Genomic DNA, 9,935 nt, shown 5'->3' on the forward strand with positions numbered 1-9,935 from the left:
ACCGTGTCTCTCAGTCCGACAAAAAAGCGTCCTAACGATCAGCTGTTACTCCACTGACAGCTTCATCACTCCTTATCACATTAACACTCTTCTTTGGGCTTTCAGAGGCAAAATCTATTTTGACAGAAACATGTTAAAGCTGCTCTACATGCAAACTTCAATTTAAAAAGCCGTGCTTCTTTTAAGCTAAACAATGGACAGACATGCTGAACTAATATGGTCGTAATGGTTATTGATTAAAATGTAGTCTAAATACTTGTCAAAATATAACCATTAACCACCAATTACTCCTGCGGAAATCACTGGCCACTTCAGAAAAATGTACAACCCCTGTTTTTGTTTTAGTAAGGGGGCCACCTACTAATTTTGAGCCAAACACCCACCAATTACCATCTAAAATCAGCAATGTGACTTCCACTACTATATACTTTATTTCTGCTCTTACTTTGATCTAACCCACAGACCCCTTGCTGTTTTCTGATCCGCTGTCCACTGCAGCAAAGGTGATGGTAACACGGTGTCTCACATTAAAAGCCTTCCACTTGCATAACACTGATAGGCTTTTATTGTGAAGCAGCTTCAGGAAGTGCACCTTGAGTTATAGAAGCCAACTGCCAACTGTTAACTCATTGTTCAGTTAATAGTAATCTACCCCACGATGCTGGCATTTATCTGCATGAAATGGTACAAGGGAGAAACGATAGAAGATGATGATTAGATAAATAAGTGCAGGAGACAGGAGCCCATAAATAAGGTACTGTTTTATCAAGTTTGATCTATTAACCATTCCTGTTAATAACCAATTCTGCCCACTAATATCAGAAACTTTAGGGGAAACACTACTCTTAGTCATCTGTGTAAATGCAAAAGTATGCACGAAGGTATGGTCATTTGATTAATTGTAAGCCGATATTAATGCACATTGCAATAACCAAAATCTCACGTGATGCACATCTATTAAGAGTCAGTTCTTCATCTACCCCTTTCCCAGCTCCTCTCTGCTTTCCTCTATTCCTTCTTCCATTGACTCATTCTGTCCACTCACCATAAAAAATACCTTTACAATCTATTATTCAGTAAGTTGCTTGACATGCCACCCTGGAACTCAAAGTGAGTGAGCTTTGTCGCTTCCCGGCCTTCTCCTTTTTCATAGTTCACAAATACCATGAAGTTATCTAACACAGTGAGAAAATGTGAATTGGAGCAAACAGATGCTTAGAATCAGCTTGGATGAAGAAGGCAACACAGGCAAGAAAAGAGATGAATAGGTGGAAAAGGCAAAGCTCAAAAGGAGTTGGGAGAAAGATGTGAGGAAGATCCCTCCTCCGTGGGGGTTTGACTCCTCGAGATGACAAAGACTCATGATCCCTTCAAAAACACTGTCTGCTGGTAACCCACAGCATTATACACACAGCCAGCGAAAGGTCTAAAGCACGCACGCACACACACACACACACACACACACACACACACACATCTGCATCCACAAACTTTGGATACAAACACATACCCACACACACACACACCATACAGCAAACATTAGCACACAAAACACACCATGAACGCTGGATAGCACAAGCCTACGGCAACAAACTTGACGAGAAAACATGCAGATGTACACACACAGAAAACATGCCAGAGCCTTAGATACATACAAATTACTTAGTGTAATGAACTTAAACAGCAAACACACACAAACACACTCCGGATAAAGCTTTATCCAAAGACAACAAGCTGAGGGAGTTTAGCCATATCTCCGAATCCCACAAATCTCCCTGTTTGGCCACTTCCTCTGAAAGGACAGCTGATATCTACATTTATATAACAACAGTGAAATGTCCCATGAAATGCTGTAATAGGAGAATTATCGCTGAATGGAAGAAAGAGGGGAAACACTTTGCAGCAGACTCTCCAGTGTGCAGTCTTCACTTCTCGACAGAGATTAGGAGCTTGTTTTTTTATGTTCACATTAATTCCAGAACAATAAGGGGTGTCATTTATCCGTCTTTTTGTCTCTTTCAAACTATCTGGTTCGGGTGAATATGACAAATTATATGTTTTCAGAACAACAAAAAGCACTGGGAATTGTGATGTTTTTTGCTTCTGCCCGAAATGCAACGTGACCCCCGATGGTCGAGATCAAACTTTGACAAATGCTTGATGTCCTTGGACAGATTCTCATTCAATCCTTCAATATGGGACATGAAAATTAAAAACTATATTTTTTTCAAAAGGTAGAATGACCAAATTTGAAAAATCTGGGAAAAAACCTTGAAATTATTTGATCAGTCTTATACAACGAGAGATAAACCCACACAGTGTACCCAGGGGAGAGGAGGGAATGATACAGACAGACAAATATTACAATTAATATTTGACTTGCAGTCATTCAGCTGATGCTCTCATAATGAGTTTAAACAGTTAAAAGCAGTTTACAGGAACCCACGGAGGTTTTCAGAAATTGCCCTTGTTGTTGTTCAGCTGGTAAATGCTGAATGTCTCCCACTGACTTGTGGAAGATTACCGTCACTGCCTCTTAAACTGGTTGCAAACATTATTCACAATTTTGGACAACCAAGAAAGATTTTTCCTCGCATAATAGAAACAGAATTAGGGCTATAATTAACTTATTATCAATTAATCTACATTTTATTTTGAATCAGTATTTGGCCTATAACATCAGAAAACTATCCCTCACATTTTCCATGTCCATGGTAACATCTTCAAATGCCTTGTGATGTCTGACCAACTCAAAGATCTCCAGTTTCCAATGATATAAAAACATACTTAAAATAAAATCACTTAAGCAGGTAATCTATTATCCAAGTATTATCCACCGACTAATCACTTCTATCTCTTTGAATTTGAGTATTTGCTGCATTTTACATCATTGTTAAATGATAAATATCTTTGGGTTTTGTAAAGCTTTTCAAATAAAAAAATGCAATCTGATGTTGTGTTCTGGGAAATCTTCAATATTATCTGACATTTAACAAATGAAATGATTCTTTAAAAACATAAAATGGACAAGCTTCTTCACAACTAATTGCCAAGACTATAAGAAACTAGCAGTAAAGAGGCAAACTTTCAGATCATAATATAAAGGCAGAAAGACAGCAGTCAGACATGGACACACACAAGACATGTAACATTGCGTTGCCTTGTCCTATATTAACACCACAACACTAGGAAAATACCAAACGGTCTCCCAGACCTATAGTTTCCGATCCATCTCTTCCATCCATAATCATCACCCCCCCCTCTCTAAACCACTGTTCTCAACCCTTTCAAGTGGCAGGTAGACGGGGCCTGATTCGGCGCTACCGCCTCACAACCAGCGGGCTAATTACAAGGGAAGCAGCAACAAGTGAGCATTGTGTGGAGTCTCGAAGACACACGGGGAAAGAAAGTGCTCTTTATCTTGCCACCACCAACCCCCCACCCACCCCACCATCCCACCCTCAACAAAAACAATCTCTGAGAGGCTCTGCGGTTGGCACTCCAGGGTTGGAGAAAGAGAAGAGAAGACTGTGAAACGAGGGTGAAAGAAGAGGAGACACACTGATGAGCCACACATACCAGCACCCTCGCTCACTGTGTTTGTCTAACACGATGCCGGATGTGCTGTGTTATACGTTGTTGAGTATAAAGATGTTTAAGGAAATACGAGTACGCTCTCTCGTACGAGTAGTTCATTCAATTATGTTCTCAATCACAGTGGAGGTTTATGAACAGACCTGCCTCTCTCACAAACAATGTACCTTTACGTGTAAATCCGAGAACCAAAAAGGTGGAGGAATAGTCTAAGATTTTCTTTCCAAAAAAAACAAAAAACTGTAAGAACACACTGCTACCTTTTCTCAGGCGAGTGATTTTGTCTAAAAGTTCAAAGTTTAAGGTCAACGAGAGGGTACAAAAGCTATTTATTGTCAAAGCGAGGGCATAAAAAGAGTTCCCTACATTTATTTTGAAGCTCTATTTGATATTTCATTTAACTTTATGCAATGCAACTGTGGTCGAGAAAAGAAGCAACTTTCACAGAAGCGATAACATTGAAATTTAAGTTTATTTTCTTATAGACAAGACCTTTAATTTTTTTATGTGGGGATCTTGAGGTATTTTTAATGGATTTATTTTTACTAGGAGATGTCATAGTCATTATTTTTTGACCCTTCAATGACCTATTTAAATTCTCCCATGACCAACTGCTGGGTCGTGACCCAGACTTGGGCTGACGGTGGGCTAAAATACTCTCAGAGACTTAAAAGATGTCATTAGCAAATCACATTTTCTGGCCATTTTGTGATACAGCAAATTCCTAATTCACTGTGCCTCACATTAGATCAGCCTACAGTACATGTGATCTCATAAATAGGCATCGCTGCTGTTTAGCAATGTCTCGCCTGCTAGAGCAGGGGGTTAATTCAGGCAACAGGATTACACAGCACGTGAAAAATGAATTAAGCACAACCGCTCATGTTTGGTGCAATTAGTCAGCCTATCCATGGATATTGGTTCTTACGGGTGACTTGAAGGGATTTTATGATTAATTTTTTAGGGGCTGTCTGGCTAGATGAGTGATACTGCATACTTCAAATCCCTCCCTGAGTCTTTCTGGTGTTTGTTTTAGCGGTTTAACACTCAGAACAGTTATTAAGGCAGCAACAAACCTCTTGTCATTCACAAACAGATGAAAAATGTCGTGTGAAACGATTCGCTATGACGACATCAATCATATTCCAACTTCAGCAAAAGCATAAACAAAAACAAGCTCTTTTTCTGCTCTGCTTCTTGAGGCTCATGAGGGAAAGCACATTCTAAATACAGCTTTATTCCATAAGGCAGTTGAGGGGGGAAACAGTGCAGTTCAAAGCCAAATCAAAACACATGTAAAGTTTGTGACTGATGCAGATGTGCGACTGGGATCTCACGCTGACACTGCTTCTTTTTGCCTCTTTCGAACATAAATCAACCATCACTGTACTAAACTACAGGCTCGTCCGAGTAGTGTACTGAAATAAATGGTTTCATAACCTAAAAGAAGCATAACTGCAGAAAAACCCAAGAGTAGCCCAACTACTATCTGTATTTCACAAATGTGAGAAAAAGAGGCAGGAAACTGAGATTAATCTACTTTAATTCAACTCCCTCAGAAAATTTGATTTATCCACAAAGGAGCCAGTAAAGAAACCTGTACATAGAGATAGAAAATGCTATTTTTGTGAGAAGTATAATGTTTTAAATATTATAGCTGATGCCATAGTAAACCAATCCCATCCAATAGTTTGATGTGAGTGGAGGTTAGTGGAGGACTAGATGCACAACAAAGTAAAAAGCAAAAATATAAAGAAGAACCACTTATTGTCTCTCGTGTCCATGCTGTCTCTGTTTATTACTATTGAATTCTGGCTACTAACTAAGGGTCTATTTGCTTCAGCCAAAAATAAAAAATACTTGCCAGCAGCTACCAGGCTCAAAATATTTCCATGCCTGAGTGTATGTTTTTGTCTTTCTGATTATTTCTTCAGCAGGGGTTAGCTACTATGGCAAGAGCATCACCACCAACGTAGAATTTTATTAAAAAGTTAATCAAATAAAACTATGTTTCACTCCTGAAGCACAAAACCATGTGTTCAGCATTTGGACGTGATGCCAAAGAATACAAATAGTAGCCGAAGTGCACAAACTTGCACTGGAGTCCAAAGTAAGATGTAAAGAGGGGCAGATAAGGACCTCAGCCTGCCCTCAGCTGCTGACACAAGAAACAATGAGGACACAAACAGTGACCAGTGCTCTAAAGCCAGCAGGAGAATTAAAACAGAAGTGGACTTACAGATGGAGAAACCGAGCTGTTGGGGAGGTAGGGGTCAGGCAGCATCAGGAACGGATACCCCGGATACGTCGGAGTCTTGTACATGCCTCCATCTTGGTGCTTCGACACTGAAGACATGAAAAACAACAAACGAGTTTGAAATTCACTTTTATTGGGACCATTTATAATGCCAGTTTGTAGAAGTTGTCACTTTTTTTCATAATTTCCTAGCGAAACTCCTTTGGTTTGGTCTCTGAGAGGACGTGTGTCAGTATGGCATAATTGTAAATTTGATTCAAATTATAAGTTACAATTGCTTATGGAATAACAGAAGCTATGCATGAATCATTGTATGCACCTTATTAGGATTAAAATTAAATAAAAATCAGATACTTACTCCCACAACACTGCTTTAAGATTTAGCTGTATGCCTCAAAACAAAAAGAAAAGCCTGACAAAATAAAATAAAGGTGCATACAAAGTAGCTCAAGTATTTACAAGTGTTCTGGTTCCTACATGTTATATCCTTGTATGAGCACTGACAGGAGACAAAAGCGTTACAACCGTCACCTAACCTGAGAGGCGTGAACTCCTATAGCCTATGTGTTAATTTATCTCTCTCTACCACCCATATTAAGCATCAGAGGCCTCTCTGTGGGGCCAGTTATAACTAGGGTATACCTGGTCTATGTGAAACACGCAGACACACACTAAACTTTTTATTACTGTTCCAGCGTTGTCATTACAAGCTTTGCAAGCGAATGTGCCACAACTTTTAATGTGGCCAGAACCAAGGTGACAGAATACAAAACTAATGCAGTTTTGCAATCACCATCATTCAGAGCTGTAATGTTTTTTTCCATCTGAAAGCACAGATTCACATTTGGAAGATTTTGCTCAAAAGAACGTTTTCCTTTAAGAAATGACTGAATTGAGTTAACAAAATAGAGTAAAGCCCACAGTGACACCTGTAATTAAAACTGCCATGCATACATTTTCAATATGTGCCTTCTTGAGGGAGGGAAAAGTAAAATTTCTTTGTACCTTTGGGGGGCAACATTTGAGACCAAAAAAAGTTCAAATAAACCTTTTTAAGGACCCTGGTTGACCCCACTTTTGGCAAAGTCTGGCATAAGCTACACTGCAAAAAATCCAAGAATGCATTTAGATACATGAGCTCTGGGCAGCTCACATTAGCAGTATGACCACAATATATTGAAAATGTTTGATATAAGTTGATTTGAGCTGCAGAACAGTGACCTTACCTCATCCTGGTAAGGCCAAGAGACTTTCAGAGTCCATGTTTCACCAAATAACTTATTAAGACATTTAAAGCAGGCCATTTTTTACTTGAATCTTTCTGGGGGCATGCTAATTTGAAACAGCCACTGAGGACATGCGTGATAGATCCGAGAGATAAGCTGGAGAATTTACGACACGATGGACAGATTTTGCAGTGTACACCTGATTACAACTCTATGAAGTTGGCTTTAATGTTGCAACACGTGTCACCGTGACCGAAATACTCCTCACGTTGACACAGTAGCTTCTCAGCTGTTTTCTCAGAGAGTGTTGACTACTCGAACAGGATGAGAGAACAGTGTGCGAATGTTTCTTCTTACCCACGTCGAGATGCTCCCGGTGTTTCTCCGGAAAGCCCCTCTGCTCGCCCTGCTGTGCCCGTCTGACGGCCTGGATGGGACCAACAACAGATAACGTACTCAGTCACATACTCCATAAATAAAAAGTAAAGAAAAAGGCGATGCACCCCGAAGACAGAACAACCACACAAGTATTGTAGAGTGTCAAAGAGTGTATGTTTAAAGAAACCGTAACCGTACTTTAGCTTATGTTTTTTTAAATTCTGCTACGATACGGCATCACTTGTCCTGTAGTGAACCTCTGGTAGCCTGGGAACGTTACTACTGTAAGCCTGAAGGAAATTCACATTCACAATTTTTTTTTTGAGTTTCATTCAACGCTTGTCAGCAGCGCGTAAAATAAAACAACCTTTTCATCACACACACACACACACACACACATACACACACACACACTCTCTCTCTCTCTCTCTCTCTGTGTTTTAAACACTCACACACACTCCGAGCCACCTACCGCTGCGTTCGGACTTTGATTTATTTCCGACTCGTTCACCAGGGAGGACTTCAGGTCGGCCAGGTCCCTCTCCGTGAACGCGTTTTCTTGGATTTTCTCCTCTTGCTCCCCTTCGTCTTTGAACGCTATCATCTCATCATTCGCTCCCAGGTCGTCCCCGCCGCCGCTGCTGAGCTGAGGCATGTCTACTTCTCCCCCACCCCTGCGAGATTATACACTTTTAGAGAAATAATAATAACTATAGCAAAAAAAAGTATAAATAAAGAGAAGAATCAAGGGACTTTTTTCTGTTAAATCTCCTCAGTCTGGGGCGCCTCCAAAGTGCAGAAACCCCCACGACATACAGAAAAAAAGTTGAGTTGTGGCGTCCCCCGGCTGGTTGTTGGTAGAGGACTAATGTTTCCCTACAACAGCGAACAGCTCATTTGAGCCCAAGACAGAGCAAGGAGTCCCGACATCAAAGGGCGCCGACCGGATGATTGACAGGTCCGATGACTTGTTGGGGGGTTGTACGATTGTTTCGGCAGAGCTTCTTAAAGAGACATCACCTCTCTGAGCTCGGCTGAACAGGCATTATTCATGACTTCCAGGGGCGTGTTCACACTATCCACGGTCCCCTGGCTGCACACGGCTGCTGCGTTACACAGTACATTTACTCCAGTGCTGTACTAAAGTACACATTTGAGGTACTTTTCTTGAGTATTTCCATTTAATGCCATTTTATACAATTACACCATACAATTTCACAATATTTATCTAACAGCAATAGTTAAGGTTTTGCATTAAAAAAGAATAGGATGAGCTTCTAAAATAAATCACCCAAGAGTATATGAATACATTCAAATTAGCTTCATCTTGGCAGTTAGGCAAGGTGAAGCTAATTTGAATGTAAAACACAACATGCACATTAATGTATCAACAATAACTTAAAAAGTATTATAAGTAGTATAGTGGTAACATTTTAAATCAAGGATGTTTACATTTTGTGTTTTTACAGTGTGATATTGCACTTACTCAAGTAAAGGAACTGAATCTTTCCTCCACTACTGAATATTTATGAAAGTAGCTGCATCTAGAGTTGCCTTTTCATTACGTTTTACTCTGATTTTATTTCTTATTCACATATTGAAACGATAATTACTACTGCATTACTTTGGAGCTCAGCCATAATCCTAAAGCAAAGTTTGCGGAGAATCTGCACTCTTGTTTTTCTCACCAGCTGGTTTAAAATGATCTTATTATCTTCAAATGACAATGATGCACTTTGAACTCATTTTCACATTCAAATGTGTGGAAGAGGATTTTCTTCTCTAATGTTGAGCCAGTTCATTATTATCAGTGCTGCTCTTTATGAGTTTTTCCAAAGATGGTTTCCTAGCATACTGTAGATTTGGTCACATGAGTGCACATTCACCAAGGTTTTAATTTAAAGGATAACACACCTAGAGTATCACTTAAATATGCATAATTATTAATTGTAGGATCATGACATTTACAAATAATAGGTTCCTTTGTTTCAGCTACACTCCCATCAAATGCATCCTCAGTTTGCACGGTCCATCTAGGGACTGGTGTAGCAAATAAAGTACTGTGTATGCAGCGTTGTTCCATAATGTATACTTACTTTATAGAAATAAACATTAAATACATTTAAGTGTTTTCAGCTGTTCAACATGCAACCTTTCAGGTAGCTGTGTAAAACTGATGTAGATTAACACACAACATAAAACACAAAAAATGTGAGTTGGTACTGTCTGTGTCAGCTGTGGTGATGGAGACAATGGATCAGCTGCCTCTTGTGTGTGAAACCCTGCCCTCTCTTTCTTGTGATTTGGTCGCATTAAACATGTGTCTTGTCATGAGTGCTGCATTTAAAAGTTGACATTTTCTTACGTCTAGTGATTCATAGCTACTATACAGCTATTAATAAAAATTTAACCAATATTTTCATTGTTTAAAATGCCAAAGATACTACTGGTATCAAATGTTACTGTTTTGTGGGGGTATC

At 39.6% G+C, this 9,935-nt stretch overlaps 1 protein-coding gene across 16 annotated transcripts in view; it reads right to left on the minus strand.

The window, feature by feature from the left end:
• tcf7 (transcription factor 7) overlaps positions 1-8,375 on the minus strand; it is a 74,957-nt gene extending 66,582 nt beyond the window's left edge. For 12 of the 16 annotated variants that reach the window (XM_046040601.1, XM_046040599.1, XM_046040600.1 and 9 more), the window contains exons 1-3: positions 7,928-8,369; positions 7,435-7,504; positions 5,834-5,940 (exon numbers count right to left, since the gene is read on the minus strand). In XM_046040601.1, the coding sequence (XP_045896557.1) occupies positions 5,834-5,940; positions 7,435-7,504; positions 7,928-8,110 (360 nt within the window). In that variant the 5' untranslated portion in view covers positions 8,111-8,369. Of the gene's footprint in view, positions 1-5,833; positions 5,941-7,434; positions 7,505-7,653; positions 7,772-7,927 lie in introns of those variants that run through there. The other 4 variants (XM_046040594.1, XM_046040610.1, XM_046040595.1 and 1 more) reach the window with 3 other exon arrangements.
• Positions 8,376-9,935: the final 1,560 nt, after the last annotated feature.

The sequence above is a fragment of the Micropterus dolomieu genome, linkage group LG23 (assembly GCF_021292245.1).
Source record: "Micropterus dolomieu isolate WLL.071019.BEF.003 ecotype Adirondacks linkage group LG23, ASM2129224v1, whole genome shotgun sequence".
Lineage (NCBI taxonomy): Eukaryota > Metazoa > Chordata > Actinopteri > Centrarchiformes > Centrarchidae > Micropterus > Micropterus dolomieu.